Genomic DNA, 20152 nt, shown 5'->3' with positions numbered 1-20152 from the left:
AGAATAGATCTGCATCTCTTCAAAGCATTTTACATCTCTCTTTAGACCACATGGGACTCTGTTTTACAGCCTCGTGTGAAAGGTTTTATTGAAAACAAGTATGGAAAATTGAAAGACATCATTTCATAGAATCAGAGATGTACAGCACGAAAACAGACCCTTCGGTCCAACCCGTCCATGCTGATCAGATATCCCAACCCAATTTAGTTCCACTTGCCAGCACCCGGCCCCTATCCCTCCAAACCCTTCCTATTCGTATACCCATCCAAATGCCTTTTAAATGTTGCAATTGTACTAGCCTCCTCCACATCCTCTGGCAACTCATTCCATACACATACCACCTTCTGAGTGAAAACGTTGCCCCTTAGGTCTCTTTAATATCTTTCCCCTCTCACCCTAAACCAATGCCCTCTAGTTCTGGACTCCCTCACCCCAGGGAAAATACTTTGTCTATTTATTCTATCTATGCGGCACGGTGGCACAGTGGTTAGCATTGCTGCCTCACAGCGTCAGAGACCCGGGTTCAATTCCCGTCTCGGGCAACTGTCGGTGTGGAGTTTGCACATTCTCCCCATGTCTGTGTGGGTTTGCTTCGGTTTCCTCCCATAGTCCAATGATGTGCAGGTTAGGTGAATTGGCCATGCTAAATTGCCTGCAGCGTTAGGTGAAGGGGTAAATGTAGGGGGATGGATCTGGGTGAGTCTTCGGGGGGGTCGGTGCAAGTAATCTAATCTAATCATGCGCCTCATGATTTTATAAACCTCTATAAGGTCACCCCTCAGCGTCCGATGCTCCAGGGAAAACAGCCCTAAGCCCTATAGCTCAAATCCTCCAACCCTGGCAACATCCAACTCCTGTACTCAATACTCTGATCAATAAAGGAAAGCACACCAAACGCCTTCTTCACTATCCTATCTACCTGCGACTCCACTTTCAACTATGAGCCTGCACTCCAAGGTCTTTTTGTTCAGCAACACTCCTTAGGACTTTACCATTAAGTGTATAAGTCCTGCTAAGATTTGCTTTTCCAAAATGCAGCACCTCATTTATCTAGATAAACTCCATCTGCCACTTCTCAGCCCATTGGCCCATCTCATCAAGATCACATTGTAATCTAAGTTGACCTTCTTAGATGTCCACTACACCTCCAATTTTGGGATCATCAGCAAACTTACTAACTATACCTCTTATGCTCACATCCAAATCATTTATATAAATGAAGAAAAGTTGTGGACCCAGCACCAAACCTTATGGCACTCCACTGGTCACAGGCCTCCAGTCTGAAAAACAACCCTCCACCACCACCCTCTGTCTTCTACCTTTGAGCCAGTTCTGTATCCAAATGACTAATTCTTCCTGTATTCTGTGAGATCTAACCTTGCTAATCAGTCTCCCATGGGGAATCTTGTTGTGACACAATGCAAGAACTTCAAACATACAGCACATCGTCCTATCATCAGTAAAATCTTTGAACTCCAGACTTTAGACACTGTCAAGAAAGCTTTGTGCACTGATAAATTCTCAAATTTGTAAGTGATTTTTAAATGGCCTCAAAATGCTTCATGCTGACGTTGGGAGTTTTAATTTTGTTCTAATGCTATCCACACTAAACAGGAGTTTACTCATCCCAGAATGAGATCTTTCACGGTGATCTCTGACCTGTGTCCCCAATTGGCAAGGCTCTGAGATGGATACCATGACACATTTCCCCACTTAGGTCAGGGGGAGAGAGGGGGAGAGGGGGAGAGGGGGAGAGGGGGAGAGGGGGAGAGGGGGAGAGGGGGAGAGGGGGAGAGGGGGAGAGGGGGAGAGGGGGAGAGGGGGAGAGGGGGAGAGGGGGAGAGGGGGAGAGGGGGAGAGGGGGAGAGGGGGAGAGGGGGAGACACACACAAAGTTCGCTGTGCTGTGGTTTCCACAATATTCATCTTAATTACAGTAGATCCCCTCTACCTGCAGGGGATACGTTCCAAAACCTTCCACGGAAGCCTGAAACCACAGAGAGGAGCGAATCCATGCATTTACATGGGAACGTACCTTCCCGGCAACCTCCTGGTCCCTAGTTCTGGAACGTTCCCTATAATATGTTCGGGCCCTGGTAAACCATGGGTAACTGAAACTGAGGAAAATGATTCCGCGGATACGGGGGAGGGTCATCCTGTATTTTATTGATGGAAACAATTAAAATAATTGCAGCAAAGACGTACCTGCCACTGGAGATTTAAAATATTGTAATGACATTGCTTTATGTAAGATGCAGATTTACAGTGGATTTGTTACAATGGGCACACTATGGAATAATCTAAACCAGAAACAAAAAAGCCGCCCTGAATTATTATAGCGAGCTAAAAATAGATTCCTCTCGTCAAGATAATTTCCAGTGCTTTGCTGGTTATGGGTGTGAGGTCTGTCACAGTGACTGAAAATGGAAAAGACTCCTCAATCCACTCAGTCTCATTGTGCAAGATTCTGAATGAGCTTTATTTTAAACATTAAGAAAGAACAAGCTTGCATTTGTCTCTCAGCTTTCTCTGGATACAGTACTTCATAGGCAGTGTGGACTTTGACAGAGCAGTGGCTAATTGACATACAAGATCTCACAGGCAGCAATGTTAAGAGCAGGCAGATGTCAACAGAGGGATTAATGTTTGCTCAGACACCAGGCCAAGATTACAGTGCTGCTGGAGCCACTGAGCTCTTTTCAATTATGCCATCTACACAAGAAACTTTCCTTTTTTGGGCTGGGTTTAGCAGGAACACTGAAAGCACCTCTGGGCACACCAAAGGAAACTTTGGAGCACCCCGACCAGGACTCACTCACTCTCTTCCTGAAAGTGACACATCCTGAAATGCCCCTGCAGTTACCTTCATGAGTGCCAGGGGCCAGGGTCAACCATGGGAGCCTCAGAGTTCCTGATGATGAACCTGGTGATTTACAAACCACCCAGTAATTCACACTGCCGAGCTCGGGGGGTTCTGCCTCCTCACTCCTACCCACATTGGTGCCATCCGGAGTTAAACAACTTACTCCTTCTGTTCAGGAGCCCTAATCTGGGACTGCTGTCACATCTTCATCGTGTTCTCTCAAACCCCCTTCTCATTAATACAGCTCTAGGTTAGTCAGCCTTTTCACTTCCATGGATTGCAGCTGAAGATCCCTGGAGATGGAGGCAGAAGCTGGCAAAATGTTGAAGCTGGGAGATAGGAAAGTGGCAGACAGGATAGTGAAGGTGACATTTGGTGCGCTGGCCTTTGTTGGTCAGTGTATCGAGTATAGGTGCTGGGAGGTCATGTTATGGCTGTATAGGACATTGGTTAGGGACTATTGAAATACTGCATGCAATTTTGGTCTCCCTGCTATGGGAAAGATGTTGTTCAATTTGAAAGGGAGCAAAAAAGATTTACAAGAATGCTGCCAGGGTTGGAAGGTTTGAGTTATAGGGAGAGGCTGAATAGTCTGGAGCTGTTTTCTCTGGAGCTTCGGAGGCTGAAAGGGTGACCTTAGAGATTTATAAAATCTTGGGGGGCATGGATAGGATAAATAGAAAAGATCTTTTCCCTGAGGTAGGTGAGTCCAAAACTAGAGGGCATAGGTTTAGGGTGAGAGGGGAAGATATAAAAGAGACCCAAGGGGCAACTTTTTCACACAGAGGGTGGTGCGTGTATGGAATGAGCTGCCAGAGGAAGTGGTGGAGGCTGGGACAATTGCAACATTTAAAAGGCATCTAGACAGGTATAGGAATAGGAAGGGTTTACAGGGATATGGGCCAAGTGCTGACAAATGGGACTAGATTAATTTGGGATATATGATCGGCACGGACAAGTTGGACCGAAGGGTCTGATTCCGTGCTGTACATCTCTATGATTCTATAATATGCTTTTGGTATTAACATTTTAAGATGTGCAACTTCAGTGAGGTGTTGTGGACATTTCTTCACCGTGAACATGAAATGACTGCAGTGTGCACTTTCTACAATAACTCCCCTGAGATTGTTCGAGTGCACCTCTCTAACTGACAACCTGCGCCAATTCGTAGGATTGGGACAGCAGGAGATAAGGAGCACCGTCCACTCTGTATCTTACCGCATCCTGGCTTGGACAGATTTCACTGTGCGACACCGCTGGCTCAAAATCCTATCCTTTCCTAACATAAATGCGATAGAGGGAGCAACGTCAGCACACAGACTGCAATGACCCAAGAAAGCAGCCTGCCTTCTGAAGAAGAATTCCGGATTGGCAATAAATGCCTGTAGAGCTCATATCTCCAGAATAAATAAAAACAAGTCATTTTGTTGCAACAAATGGCTTGGAGATCAAATTCCTGGATGACTGACAAAACACATACAAGGAGATTACTTCGACAATGGTAAAAGCAGGATTATTAGTTTAGGACTTGTATTAAAACACTATCTAAAACAAAGGTCTGTCAATAACACAAGAGTTGATCCCGTGCAGATTAATCATGACTTTCTACTGTATAATAGCCAGCCAAATACATGTCTGCTGAGAGAGTGCACGGATTAGTGTAGCCATCAGCCCCTCTTCCCGAACTAATCTGGGAGACCAGATCTGACAGCAATATGAAGGAATGGCAATGCTTACCAGTGTCACTTCAGGGAGCTCTCTCATATAGCCTATTAAGCAGTTGAAGTGAATAATGTTGAAACATTCAAGGGGCAGTTAGATAATTAGAGAGAGGAATAGAAAGATACCCAGACAGGGCAAAATGGAAGCACTCATGTACAACATGGCCTGTTTGGTTGAATGACTCTGTGTTGTAAATTCTAGACTATGTACATTTTTAATAATGCTGCTCAGCTGACCTGGAGTGATTCAGCACAAACGCAACTTCTCTCCAGGAGTCTTTCGAAATTGTCAGAGGTTGAGGACAAGACAATAGTGGGAAAACAGGCTTCAGTGTGTTCCCTGCAATCTGCAAAATACCTCAGAGTGCAACGAGTAGGCAAACAGGACACGATAGTCTATTCATTTGAATTTGCAAGCTCAACCTCTAATTTAAGCAATTAACCAATCTGCTAACTGTATAAATTGATGAACAAATGGGAAAAAAAAAGCTGTTTTTGTAGCAGGTTCAAAACTGACTTGTAGTGCGCGCCCCCACCCCCCCAAACAATGCACCAGTTTGTGAATCGGAATTCTCCCATATTAAGAATGACCGACCGCAAAAGGATGTTATCAAATTACAATATCCCACAATAGACACATTCTCAGAAGGATACTCTATTTTTCCCCAGGAAAGAGACAACTCCCACCCTGGAGGCTGAGGAATTGAATAGAAAGAAATCTCCTGGCTGCTCGTTTCGGATATTTTGCTGACCTTTTGGATGGGCCTGTTTTCCCCACGAGGGGGTGTACACCCTTGCACGTTTACAGCTCCCTGGACAGCACTCATGCCACGAATATTTAAACTGACATTATCAGCTCAATGCAGGAAGTTGTCAGTTAAAATTACGTTCGTAGAGCAGCTTGCTTAAGAAAGTTTAGGATTCGATCACCTCCCTATTTTGGTTGTTAAGGGAATCTGTGCTTCTGTAGTTTTCATTAATTAAATCAATTAGCCACCCTTTCAGTGCACCTACTGATTTTTTAATTTGGTTATGTAAGCCGAGCTTCGAACATTAGACAGTCAAAGTCTTTCAATTAATTTCAGAGGTAAAATAGGATAAAACAGAAACATCAGAAGTGAGAAAGAGTCGCTGGACTTGTAATATTAACTCTGCTTTCTTCCTGCAGATGCTGCCAGACCTGCTGAGTTTCGCCAGCAATTTCTGTTTTTGTTGCTATTTTCCGGGATCTTACGACCAAAAGGAGTGCCTGCACATCGGAAGCCCGCTTTGGTGGCGAAACGGTTTGCAGATTTCGGAGGGTATGCCCACATACAGAATCCAATTCTTGAGGTCAGTATTTCGACATCATAGCCTCAGTGTCAGCTCCCATCTGTAAGTGGGAATGTGGCTAGGCTTGACAAATAACGGTTCGCCAAACGTTAGGCTTTTATCTCCCTACAGCTTTTAAGAAGAGGTTAATGCTGTTTACAAAACAGTGATGAATCTATGCCACATATCCGATATGCAAAATTCTCTGCTTGGCAAAGATGTCACAATTGATTGCATTTTTGGGAAAGTGGTTGGAAACTTGAACAAAGCATGCTGGGCAGCTCTTCCAAACTGTCTGCTTGACAACTGCAACTGAGGACCTGACCATTCGCTAACAGGAACACAAAAATCGAACCATCTGCTGTCTACTAGTCCTGTGCATGAAGGCTCACAGCACAGTCAGCTGGGGCTCACTCCTAGCCATTAGACCAGAACTCTGCAGATTCAAGGCTTTCAGCTTGGCTGTCACATCCGTGCAGTCATGACGGAGAGCTGCACTGTCAGAGAGGCTAACTTTCAGATTTAACATTAACCTGAGGTTCAGTCCGGCTGTCTCAGATCCACATAAACATTGTGAAGAAGAGTCCTGCAGCTTTCAGACTCATGATTAGAGTGATGCTGGAAAAGCACAGCAGGTCAGGCAGCATCCAAGGAGCAGGAAAATCGACGTTTCGGGCAAAAGCCCTTCATTAGGAAGTCCACTGGCCAGTACTCTTCACAAATGATGATTATCTGGTCATTATTACAGTTCTTTTTGTGGAAACTTGCTGTGCACATATTGGTAACCCTTGTGTATGTACTACTGCAGTAGCATCACTTTATTAGATTAATGACATACAGTGTGGAAACTGGCCCTTCGGCCCAACAAGTCCACACCGACCCACCAAAGCACACCCACCCAGACCCATTCCCCTACACCTAACACTACGGGCAAATTAGCATGGCCAATTCACCTAACCTGCACATTTTTGGACTGCGGGAGGAAACCGGAGCACGCGGGAGGAAACCACACAGACATGGGGAGGATGTGCAAACTCCACACAGTCAGTCAGTCACCTGAGGCGGGAATTGAACCCGGGTCTCTGGCGCTGTGAGGCAGCAGTGCTAACCACTGTGCCACCCACACATGTTAAACATTTTGGAAAAAGCATCTTTCTCCAGCCAACAGGCCAGTAAAGATGGCTCACTGTTTTACAATCTGACATCTACTCCGCAATGATGTTCGAACAAGTTGTTTCTCCCACTCTGTGTGGACCATTCCCTACAGCAGCTGTGTGGATTTTGTGGCTGCTTTTGGCCATGTATGGTGGTGCATGAGTAAGCATGTATTCAAAGAACAAATCAAAACAGCGACCAATCATGGAAGGTTCCAGGTGGTACAGAGCTGTGAAACATTCCACAATCTGAGTTGGAATCCTGCCCAGACTGAGGGAAACAAAGTTCTCTCCTGTAATAATACAAATCAACCAAGTTTGAAGGCTTTAGCATAGTCCCTAATGTGCAACGGTTCTGTCTAATTCAGATTGACTTGCCAGTCTCACTGACATGGAGAATGTTGGCATGGTGTAGGAAATGGAAAAATCCACACAGCTGCTGTAGGGAATGGCCCACTCAGAGTAGGAGAAACAACTTGTTTGACCATCATTGCGGAGTAGATATCAGATTGTAAAACAGTGAGCCATCTTTACTGGCCTGTTGGCTGGAGAAAGATGCTTTTTCCAAAATGTTTAACTCTCTCCCATTGATGAACATAAAATGCAATCCTTAGCAAAAATAATAAAATCTAAAGGTGCAGATATCTTAGATGACTAATTTCATTCTATTACAAGAACAAGTCAAAATGCAGAGTCTACAAAGAGTAAATTTTGTGAAATCTGTTATCTGAAATATATAACTTTCAAATATTTCTTGAAGCTCAAGATTTACCTGCAGATATTTATGATGCATTTCACACAGGTATTCCATTGAAACTCTGATCTAAATTAACTCTCATGGGAAATCTCAAGGTAACTTTTGTTTTAGGCCACAGATCAATCAGAATCTCATTGAACAAGCTAGAGGGGCTGAATGGCCTACTGCCATTCCTATGTTTTGCATTGCTGGTTGACAGTGCTGTGATAACATGTCCTTGTAGGATTTGTCACTTGCCACATAACACCCAGTGGATACAATGTGCGACCTTTTCTGCGTAGCCACTTAAAATACTTGATTTCCCCAGTCAGTAACTGAAATTCCCCTCTGCCAAAAATGAAGCAAACAAAATACTAGAATTGAAACATAGTATATTTCTATTCAGCTTGGGAATGTCTTCCTGGAATGAAGACAATACAAATATAAGTTGGTGAAGTGTCGCTCAAATTACACTGTCCTTAGCTGGCCTGTACTAGTCCACATCCAAGTGACGGGATTCACTCTCCGTGGGTCCTACATTAGCAAAGCAACAAATTACAATCCTGGTGATGGAAGCATTTTCAGAATCTGCAGGAGGGACTGGGCAAGAGGAAAAACCACTTTTCTTGCTAATGACAATGAAGAGACAGTCTCAGTATTGAACACCATTCTGGCAATGACATACAACAAACTGGTTTTTAATCTTTTCAGGGAGCCCACTTTTAAAGTAGATAGCACATTTTAGTAATGGCAGCCAGTAACTCCCCATTGGTTTGGAATCTCAGTTCAGGGTTTACCCGAGAATCTTTACCTGCACTTTTACATCTCTTTTATATACGCAGTTAGCCTACAACTTTGGTTGAGATTGCCTTTAACTTGCTTCTGTCAGAATCTTTAATTAGCTATTTTTCAGAGAGGATACTAAATTAATTATTAAATTAATCTACCCTTTCTGGTAGACAAAGGACTCCATTTTTAAAAAAATTTATTCATTCATGCAATGCTGATGTCACTGGCTAAGCCAGCATTTATTGCGCATCCCTAGTTGACCAGAAGACAGTTAAGAGTTAGCCACGTTGCTAAAGGGTCTGAAGTCACATGTAGGCCAGACCAGGTAAGGACAGCAGATTTCCTTCCCTTAAAAAAAAGGACGTTAGTGAACCACATGGATATTTGCAACAACCGACAGTGTTTGCGTTATCAACATTTTATTCCAGATTTTTACTTAATTCAAAACTTCACCACCTGCCATGGTGGGATTTGAATGATGTCCCCAGATACGTGGTCCCAGGTTCTGGTTCAGTCCAGTGACATTACCGATATGCTACTGCCTTCTCCTTTGCCGATCAACAGCATGGAAGATGTCCCTGGTTTCCTAGCTAGCTTTCTCTAGCTGTTAGAGAGCTTTCTGTGTGCAAATTGGTTGCTGCATTTTTCTAGATTGTAACAGTGTGTGTGGAAAGAAAAAGGACTTCCCAGTCTGCATTTTGGGATTTGGAAATGTGTGACGGAAATACAAAGTTTTCCTTTTGAAAATATAAGGTCTTGTCATCACCTTGAGAACCTTTTACAACATGACATAACTTAAAAGGGACTGAAGTGCAATCTTTGGATATAAATAGAAACACTCTCAAGCTTGGTTAAAGAATTAGCTGCATTTCAGAATGCGCTTTGGTGCACTCAATGAATTCTTTATGGTTTCTCTGTGCAAACGACTCTCCTATTTATCTTGCTCAGATGTAGGGAAATGACTAAGTTAGTTAAGCAAAGAGTTTCCTGAGTGAGGTGCATCCATCAATGCCCATGCAGTATCTGCAAATGGTAGACAAACACATTCATATCAAAGAAAGGCAACATAAAGTTGGGCAGCTTGCTTTACTATCCACCAATTGTGGGGATAACAGCGAGGTAGTGTGTGTAAAATGGACTGCCAAATTCCAATCGGTACTCCAACATAGATATATAGTTCCCCTCCTTCTTTAGAGCCTGAAAGGAATATTCAGGATGCTCAGCTTGCAATTCCTAAGTGCAGCAAACATTTCATTCATTAGCTCAGTACTGTTAGCTCAATATGTGCAGGGACATTGTAGTCCCAATTCAAACACAGAGTTCAAGCAATTATCACTCAATTTTATCTGTGTGGCTTGATAGCTTGCAGAAGGTGATCTAGGAACGGATTGGTATTTGCTCCTGAGTACCACTGGGAAGCTTCATGTGTTAGTCAGTCTGCAGTGGTTGGCTTTGTCAATGGAAGAGCCTACACTTAATTACTCCCCTCCTTCCAGAAAAGGATGACAGCATTCCATCAGAGAAAGGAAAGCAGAAAGGGAATCTGACTAGTTTCTCTTCACAAATTAAACACCGCATTCACAGGAAATAAAACAAGCTCAGCTGCCATTTCAACACAATATGCCCCCGAATTTCTCTCTGTCAAAAGCAACTGCTGTGATATACGTTTGAATAATTCCTCCAATCTCCCTTACTTGGGTTTCAATGTTGTTAGCTCTGTCTCTGCAGTTTACACAGCAGAGACAGCTGCTCTACTCACTGCCTGAGGCAGCATCTCAAAAGCATGATGTTGACTCAGTCTGAATGCAGGGGTCATCGTAGCCCTGGAAGATTAAATCCCAACTCTCACTCAAAGCATTTCCTCTGCCTTTCGTTTAAAAATGGAGAAACACATCACAAAGACTTCCACTTCCCTGGGCCTTTACTGTCAATCAATCCTTCATTCTCGAATTAATCGTTTCATAACGTGCAGAAAAGTTTACCAAAATCACTCTTGGAACTGGTACTAAAACGGATGTGATGGAATACGTTACTTACATTGTTTAGTTATTGACTGGAGCCCTGCTTGTTTGCTCTCAGAGCCTTTCAAAATTCAATACAGAAAGGCACACATTCTCAGATTAAAGTTTATGATTTTCTTTTTGATTTGTGGAGTAGGCCATTCATTTAACAAGCTCCCCCAGTCAGTAGGGATTAGAGGGTCCAGAATGGGTGATCAAGGTGGTAATTCAATGGGAACAAATTAATTGAAAGTGTCAATTAAAATTCCTCTGAAGTTGCACCAAACTGCATGGGTATTAATTTCTGTTAATTAAAAACAGAGCCTATGATTGTAAAAAGAATCGTACAGTGCAGAAGGCAGCTGTCTGATACTATAGAACCGTGCTTGCATTCAGAAAGAGCTTTGCAATCAGGCTTCCTCAAATGATAGTGTACAGGAAGTGGGGCATTTGGCCATTGTGTAGTTCAGCTATCCAATTTGTTACACATGCCTGATCTTTCCTCATTGTTCATATATTCCCTCCTCCCCCCATCCCCAAGTATGACCCCATCCCCTTTATAAAGTTACTATTCAATCTGCTTTGAGATCACAGCTTGCTGTCTAAAAGACATGTTTGCCCATGTCACTGCTGGCTGTTTTACTAATCACACCCTGGTTCCCGGTCCATCACATGATTTATTCCATCAAAAACTACTCAAGACTCCCATTAATCTTCTATCTGGTCAAGGGAGAAGGATCCAAATTTCTCCATCTTTTCCACATATGTGAAGTCTGTCATCGCTGGTGCCATTCTGGTCTAATCTCTTTCTGCAACCTCTCCAAAAGGTTTTAACATCATTCCTGAAGTGCTATTCCAGATTTGGATGCAATATTCCAGCAGAGGCCTAACCAGTGGACTTTTTTTCCACGAGATTTTGCAAAGCTTTGTTGCTTTTATACTCCATGCCTTGCATAGAGTAAAAGAAAAAAAATAAAATCATAAACTTTAATCTGAGAACGTGTGCCTTTCTATATTGAAGTCTGAAATACTGACAGCAAACAAGCAAACAAGTCTGAAAATTTGAAAAATCTAAGGATTAATAAATCCCCTGGGCCAGAGGGGATCTACCCGAGGTTACTATAGGCAGCGAGGGAAGAGATTGATGCATTTGTGGCAATGATCTTTGCATCCTCACTGTCCACTGGATTAGTGCCAGATGATTGGAGGGTGGCAAATGGTAATCCCTTGTTCAAGAAAGGGAATAGGGATAATCCTGGGAATTACAGGGCAGTCAGTCTTACATTCGTGGTGGCCAAATTATTGGAAAGGATTCTGAGAAACAGGATTTATGATTACTTGGAAAATTAAAGTTTGATTAGAGAGAATCAACATGGCTTTGTGAGGGGCAGGTCATGCCTTTCTTTGAGGATGTGACAAAACACATTGATGAAGGTAGAGCAGTGGATGTGGTGTACATGGATTTTGGCAAGGTGTTCCCCATGGTAGGCTCATTCAGAAGGCAAGGAGGAATGGAATACAGGGAAATCTGCTGTCTGGATACAGAATTAGCTGGCCCACAGAAGACAGAGGGCAATGGTAAATGGAAGGTATTCAGCCTGGAGCTCGGTGACCAGTGGTGTTTCGCAGGGATCGGTTCTGGGATCTCTGCTGTATGATTTTAATAAATGACTTGAATGAGGAAGTGGAAGGGTGGGTCAGTAAGTTTACTGATGACAACAGTCGGTGGAGTTGTGGATAATGTGGAGGGCTGTTGTAGGTTGCAACAGGACATTGACAGGATGCAGAGCTGGGCTGATAAGTGGCAGATGGAGCTCAACCTGGAAAAGTGTGAAGTGATTCATTTTGGAAGGTCGAATTTGAATGCAGAGTACAAGATTAAAGCCAGGTTTCTTGGCAGTGTGGAGGAACAGAGGGATCTTGGGGTCCATGTTCATTGACCTGTCAAAGTTGCCACCCAAATTGATAGGTTTGTTAAGAAGGCATATGGTGCGTTGGCTTTCATTAGCAGGGGGATTGAGTTTAAGAGCCACGAGGTTATGCTGCAGCTCTACTGAGCCCTGGTTAGACCACACTTGCGAACATTGTGTTCAGTTCTGGTCGCCTCATAATAGGAAGGATATGGAAGCTGTAGAGAGGGTGCAGAGGAGATTTACCAGGATGCTGCCTGGACTGGAGGGTGTATCTAATGAAGAAAGGGTTGAGGGAGCTAGGGCTTTTCTCATTGGAGGAAAGGTCTTTATCATTAATCCAGGTCACGCATTCACAGGCCAAACAACTTTCCAATCATAGCTGTATCAGCATAAACCCCCCCTCCAAACACAATGGCTAAATGGTCTGCAACTCAACTTCCAGTTGCTGCTTGTCCAATGCAGTAATACTTTAAAGCACATTTTTTAAAAAACAGTTCTTTCGCATTTCAGCTCACAATTTTCAAAAGCACCAAACTAACAAGCCATGGTGCCAAGAGTATGTTCAAATGGAGTCAACATCCCATAGCTGTTGTCTTCTCAGCCTCTCTCTCCGTTGGGATTTGTACACAGACCCCCAAAAAGGTCCATCTATTCTTGCAGCCTTTTTAAAAAATTGAACCATTTTCATTTACATTGCCTCTTCTTCTTCTGACTGAAATGCATTACTTCACTATATTAAATTTCATCAGCCCTGTGTGTCTCTCAGTTCACCAGCCCATGTCTTCCTGTCACTATTCTCCGCATTGGTCGCTGCATTTCTGAGTTTCGTGTCATTTATAAACTTTGAAACTTTGACTAAACTTAGCCAAATCCAAACCAGTAATATTGCGTACACATGTATTTTTTAAAAAAAAATCCTTGCACCTGGGAAACGCCACTTTATTTCCTTTAGATCTTATACAACAATTTTACCTCTGCTCTCTGTCTCTTAGCCAATTTTTGTATTCATATTGCCACTGTCCTTTGATTCCAGAGTTTAAATTTTGCCACAAAATCAATCAAACCACCCCTACCAAACCTGTCCGTTACTTCAAAAGAACTCAAATCGATGCAGTCGAACAAACTTTCCTTTTAACAAATCCATGCTTTCATTTGTTAGTCATTAGGAACAAGAGGAGGTCAATCAATCAGACTGTTCTGCCATTCAGTATAATCATGTTGCTTGAACACTTAAACTCACAATCACCATAACACTGTCATTGCTAATCAAAAATCTATCAACCACTCCTTTAAATATACTGAAAAACTGAGCTTCTACATTCCAAACATTCACCAGTGTTGGAGTAAAATAGAACCTGAACTGGCATCCCTCTTATTTATAAATTAAACCCCCTCCCCTCCAGTTCAAGACTCTCCAACCAGAGTAAATATCTTACCTGTGTTTACACTCTCAATCCTGATTGGTTTAAGTGATATTGTGTCTCGCTCTTCAAAAGTCCAGAGAGAATACCGGCCCAGTTTACTCACCATCTGTTTATAGGACAGTCCCACCTTCCTGGGAACAAGTATAGGGAACCTTTGTCGTACTCCCTCCATAGCAGTAATACCTTTCCGAAGGTAAGCAGATCAAACCGCACACAGTACTCTCCAGGCACGGTCTAACCAAACTCCTACACAATCAAAAGCAAGACTTCACTGCTCCTGTTCTCAACCCTATTGGAATAAAGGCTGACATTACATTATCCTTCCTAAGAGCTTATCGAACCTGCACGTTAGTTGTCAGTGGCTTATTGACACGGAAACCCTAGGTCCCTTTGTACATTTATACTTTCCAACCTCTCAGTATTTCAGAAATATTCTGCACATCTTACTCCGGTAGAAGTGGAGAACCTTATACTTATCCATGTTATATTCCATCTGCCATATTCTTGCCCAAACACTGCACCTTTCTGAATCCTCATTGATTGGTGGATACAACCTTAGACAAAAGCAAGGGCACCACGATGAGAAAAGGGGCATTGATATTATTGTAAGTTTTCTAGCTTCAGGGCTCGAAGCTTCTGCCTCAGAGACTGGAATGCCCGCACTGGGCCAAAGGCTCAACGTATACAGAATTGTTGAGAACATTATGTTTTCTTCCCTTGTGGAAAAAAAGTGAGCTCACGATGAGCCTCCCAAGGGATGTTACATTTTTCAGAAGTGCTGTTAGCCAGAACTGAAAATACTTAATAATGAATTAACATGTAAGAGTGTCTTCACTTATATAAGAATGTACCTCAGCTTCATGAAAAGCTTTTAGACTCCTGAACTTGGACAACAGCACTCAGGCTATTCATATTCATAGACCGACAATAGCACTGATGGTACTCTTTCCATTTAGGTTTCCAAACTTATTGGGTACTTTCAACTCCCAGCCTAATTCCATCAGACGGAAATATGGAAGAACATAACCAATAAACGGAAGACTCTCGGTAAGAGAAGGTAGTAGTTCTTTCTCAGCAGTAGTCTCCTTGCCTTGGGATGGAGGTAATGGGTTAAGGTCACACTCCAGAGCACAAGACCTGGGCTGTGACACCAGAGCGGCACTGCAGACGTGCCGCACTGTCAGGGGTGCTGTCTTTTCAGATCAGACATTAAACCAAGGCTCTGTCTTCTGATGGAAGTAAAAATAATCCCGTGCTACTGTGTGAAAAGGGGCCTATGTATCCCATCAACAGCATCACTGCAGTAGATGATCTGCTTATTTACTTTACTGTTTGCTTTGGACCAGGCTGTGTACAAATTGGCCGCCATACTTCTGAAATTGCCACAGCTTCGTAATTTCAGCCCAGTGTTTGTCTGAAGAACCATAACAGCTGGAATGTGAAAAGGCACTCATTAAGTCTTACTCCAATCAAAATGGGGGACAGAGAGTTACAAAACTTGGAAGAAAGGATGCTCGAGGAAAGGATGCAGAGAGGTTAAGAGAGGGAAAAAAAATGATATGGAGTAGAAAGACAGCAAGGTATGACAAGAAGAAAGAATACAGAAAGAGGTGACAGAGTAAGAGTGAGAGGAAAAGCTTTTGGAGCCCCGTTCCTTCTTCAGGAAGAAGTCTTAGAAAGGTTGTGTTCTCAAATAAACTTGTTGGACTATAACCTGGTCTCATGTGGTTTTTGACCTTGTAAAACCCCAGTCAAACACCGACAACCCAATATCATGAAAGAAAGTAGGGCAGTGAGAACTTGCGAAGAGACAGACCAGGATAAGGAAAGACAGGTTAGTAGCGAAGGAAATGAAAGATAAGCAATTCATTGCATGGAGATAGATGCGTTCGTTTAAAATTCAATCTTGAAATGTAAGCATGATTGATAACGTTGCCTAATTGCCCCTGGACTCCCTGAAGGGTGGTATGTCTCCTCCTTGAGCTGCTGCAGTTAATGCAACTTAAAGGCTTGAGAGGCCATTTTGTAGGGAGCCATTCATCTTGGCGAGGAGCCACATCTCGGTCTGACCAGGTAAAACAAAAACTAATTCATGGGCAGCCAGTTTGTTATTGCCAATGTGCTCCCAATCTCCTTTGTGACCAATTACAAAGTCCCGTGGCTGCTTGACTTCAGAATACCATTCACATACACCACCCTCACAGCAAGCGAGGAACGTCCTCAAAAGAAAGAACATCCTTAACTAGAACCAAGTCACCATTCAACTCTAACCAGCTCTGAGTTATTGTGGTTCAGGAAACTAGTATTGGGGATCAGATGCTGAAGGGCATACGTTCTCAATGTCCCATACATGGTGACAATGTGGGATCCTCAAACATGATTTCTGACTAACCTCACCAACCCCTCTACCAGCATCATTCAATCAGTACCTTTCCTATCTGAAATCCTGGACTATTACATTGAAAAATAACAATTCCTCAACAAAGAGCTCCCAATGCAGTTTCTCAGAGGAACTGACAGAAGTCATAATGGTTCTGTACCACATCTCACTCATCACACACTGCCTTCTGTTAGCTAATGTGGTTTTTTTCTCCTCACCTACTTGGAAACCCTCAGACATAGTTGTCCTTGATGACCAGCAAACACAGGGGTGACCGATATTCACTGAGAGCTCCTCTCGAGGGCTCAGGAGAAACCTATCCCAGGGAAGTGTGAGCGAAGACAAATCCAAACAGCATCCAAAAGGAGAAAAATAGATGTCGGGCCATTGGGAAAAGAGTGGGAAATGGGAATGAGCTAAATTGCTCTTGCAGAGAGCTAGCACAGACTTGACAGGCCAAATAGCCTGATGAAGGGCTTTTGCCCGAAACACCGATTTTTCCTGCTCCTCGGATGCTGCCCGACCTGCTGTGCTTTTCCAGCACCACTCTAATCTTGACTCTGATCTCCAGCATCTGCAGTACCCACTTCTGCCTAGGCCAAATAGCACCCCCCAACTGTACTACTCTATTAACCTATGTGGAGCTTGCCACCACAAGGAGGAGTTGAGACAAATAGTTTTGAGGATGGGAGAGAAGCATATGACTGAAGGAGGGAATAGCAGGCATGTTGACTGGATTGGATGAAGTTGCTGATTTTTTTGTTTTGTGAGGTATTCCTGCAGGAATAGCCATTTCATCCCTTGCAGTGAGCCCAATTCACAGCCCCATTCCCCAGTATTCAGCACTCCCTGAATCCTAACCCATGACACTTCACCACTTTGAGTCCTTCCGATAACTGAATCCCAATGGCTCCCCCCACCACATGTGCCGATTAGTGATGGGTCCCCCTCCCCACCAAATCTTAGTCCCAGCAATGGCCAATTTCGGATGCTGCGCTGGGGCCGATTCCCGAGTTCCGTCACTGCCTGCGGGATTGGATTGGGGTAGGGGGCACATCACTGGTCTGGGTGCCGAAACATCACACCACATCGTGGATCTGAACGCGTCCTGCAACTGACAGGAAGAGGTTGCAGCCTGCAGCATATTGCCGAGAGCACAAACTCTTCCCTGTTTTCACCAGCATGCTGAAAACAATCGCCCGAGTTCAGGACAAAAGCCTGGATGGATAGGAACTGAACACGAACAAGATACATGAAAGCTGCTGGAGAGCTGAACAATCGGTTTCTGTGCCATGGGCCTGATTTCATTCTAAAGTTATTTCGAGCGCAGTCTATATATTTGTGACTTAAATTAGTCCAGAGACCCACCACTGTGCAAACTGTCATCCGTCATCAGGTTCCCTTTACACTCAGAGACTGAGGAGATTACAACACCATTAGTCAGAGTCAGTGCTGAACATAGAATCCCCACAGTGTGAAATCAGTCCACGCCAACCCTCTGAAGGGCATCCCTCTCCCCTACATGTCCCATGGCTTACCCACCCAGCCTACACATCCCTGGACACTGAGCAACTTAGCACAGTCAATCCACACATCTTTGGACTGTGGGAGGAAACCAGCGCAGACACAGGGAGAATGTGGAATCTCCACACAGACAGTCACCCGAGGCTGGAATCGAACCCGGGTTCCAAGTGCTGTGAGGAGGCAGTGCTAACCACTGAGTCACCATGCCGATGTCTTGAGAGATGCAACAGAGGACAAGACAGGAATTAATCCATTGCAAATGATTTGACCAATCACCTGAAAACGATAGAATTGTCTACACAAATAATCGCTGTACAATTAAAAATAAACCTTTTTCTGAGCTACATAAAGATATCTTCACCCCTTCGAACAGAATTTCCAAACACTGATACTGCGGAGTCATTCTTTTGGTTTTTAATTAAAAACAGAGGAACAAATCTCTTTGGGGTGAAATGCAATCAATGCTTTTGACTCTATTCCAATTGTAATGTCTTTCTGACTGAGTGGATCCCTTTTTGCAACTGCAGCACCACTCAAACTGTTTCCCTCTCGGTTTTCCCACCCCCTCCTGGGTTACAAAGGGATGTGCCTGTTCGTCAGTCGCAACCTCTTAATGCACGTCGACTTGGGTCAAGCCGGTCCGTGCTGCAACAAAATCCACATGCATTTATGTAGCACCTCTGAGGCGCTTCACAGGAGCACAAGCAGCCCAACATTGACACTCCGCCCTCTCAGAGAACGCCCCGCGGGAAAGATCACATGCAGACGTACCTTTATTTTCTCGAAGCGGTCCCCGAGTGCTGCCACCTGGTGGTCTCGGTGCCGCCCCACGAGCTTGCAGAGGGCACAGATGAGCTGCTCGTCAGTCACGCAGTACATGTTCACCTTCTCGCTCTCATGCTCCAGGCACATGAGGCCGCGGAGGTGCGAATCGGGCACGGGCTCGATCAGCCGGTGCCCAGTGAAGGGCTTCTTGCTCGGGTGAGTGGCCTTCAGGCACCCATCGCAGTAGGAGACCTCGCAGGTCACGCAGGTTTTCACAGCCGCCCGCGGGGGGTCCTGCTCACAGAACTGGCACGGGATCCGCTCCACCGTCGTCATGGCGTTGCCGTCAAAGGGGCGCTCGCGCCGGCTCTCGCCCGGCGAATTGGGGCCACTGACCGAGGATGCCTTCTGGAAGCGGTCGATGATGTTCTGCAGTGTGACGTTGCGTTTCAGACCCTCTAAGCCGCGGTGGTTGAGGGCAATGACATAGCGGCAGGTCGGACACTGAAAGGCAGCGATTGATTCCACGCTCTCGTTCGACGCGCAGTGAGAGACTAGGATGCGGTGGGCGCAGCTGAAGCACAGGCTGTGGGCGCACGGCAGAAGCAGCGGGTCTTCGAAGAGCTCCAGACAGATTGGGCAGGTCAGTTCCGACTCCAGTGTTTCCATCTTCAGGCAAAGCAATCCTGTGTCGTCAGCAAAATCCAGGGAAGCTGGCGAGCTATCTGGAAAGGCAACACAGGATTGGATTAGACGACATTGTGCGTGCGTGTGTGTGTGTGTGTCTGCTGGGTGGAGGGGGCGGGTAAAGAAATGCGGGGCTCAACTTAGGGAGATTGCCGACTTACACTGCAGCCCACTGCCAGGCTATCGCCCCGGACACTATCCATGGCGGGGGCTGCAAGCCGGCTGCACTGAGGCGTACGGCCAAAGCGTCAGACAATTAAAGCATTTCGATCCCGGTGTCCCCAGCCCATCGCTGCGCTCAATCAGAATGGCTCCTCCCCCTCCCCCACATCGAAGGTAGGGACCGCTGCTTGGTGCCCGGCTTGACGGCCATTGCCTACCGCGGGCAGACAGCTCAGTCAGGCAGAATCCCTCCATCTCCGCGCTCTGGTACCTCCGAGCTGTGCATCAGAGAGGGGGCAGCTGCACGCGCTGTCCTCCCAGAGACCCCGTCCTGCTGCAGGACCTTCTAACCTTTCCTGAAACAAACAGCGCTTCATTAGCGGGGGCTTTAGGCTCTCATTAGCGAGCTGGAAACAGTGAGCCAGAGGGGAGGAGAAAACAAACATCAATGGGATTACATACAGCCAAGTACCTCTGGGCATCGTTAATTACAAACAACTCAGTTCAACATCATTAAGACTTTATTGATGGCTAATGCAACAGCTCAGAGAAGCATCACTTTGGTGAAAAAAGCTCTTCTTCCCATCAACAATTACAATGATCACTGCAGGCATCGTGTAGAATTATGACAGCAGCTTCGAAGTTCAAAAAGGGTCTCTCATTATGAAACAACCTCCTGGCCGCTGCAGGCGGTGTGTGACAGGACGGAGCAGAAACCCAGCAT

At 44.8% G+C, this 20152-nt stretch overlaps 1 protein-coding gene across 6 annotated transcripts in view; it reads right to left on the bottom strand.

Moving 5' to 3' along the window:
* The window catches only part of mid1 (midline 1), a 375699-nt gene that overhangs the window by 121989 nt on the left and 233558 nt on the right, over positions 1 to 20152 (bottom strand). For all 6 annotated transcript variants that reach the window (XM_087992998.1, XM_087993001.1, XM_087993000.1 and 3 more), the window contains exon 2: positions 18586 to 19304. In XM_087992998.1, coding sequence (XP_087849124.1) covers positions 18586 to 19248 — 663 coding nt within the window. In that variant the 5' untranslated portion in view covers positions 19249 to 19304. The remainder of the gene's footprint in view (positions 1 to 18585; positions 19305 to 20152) is intronic.

Source organism: Chiloscyllium plagiosum, unplaced genomic scaffold, assembly GCF_037043375.1.
Source record: "Chiloscyllium plagiosum isolate Xiang-an unplaced genomic scaffold, Cpla_swu_hap1 HiC_scaffold_12, whole genome shotgun sequence".
NCBI lineage: Eukaryota > Metazoa > Chordata > Chondrichthyes > Orectolobiformes > Hemiscylliidae > Chiloscyllium > Chiloscyllium plagiosum.
This window is presented reverse-complemented; position numbering and strand designations above follow the sequence as displayed.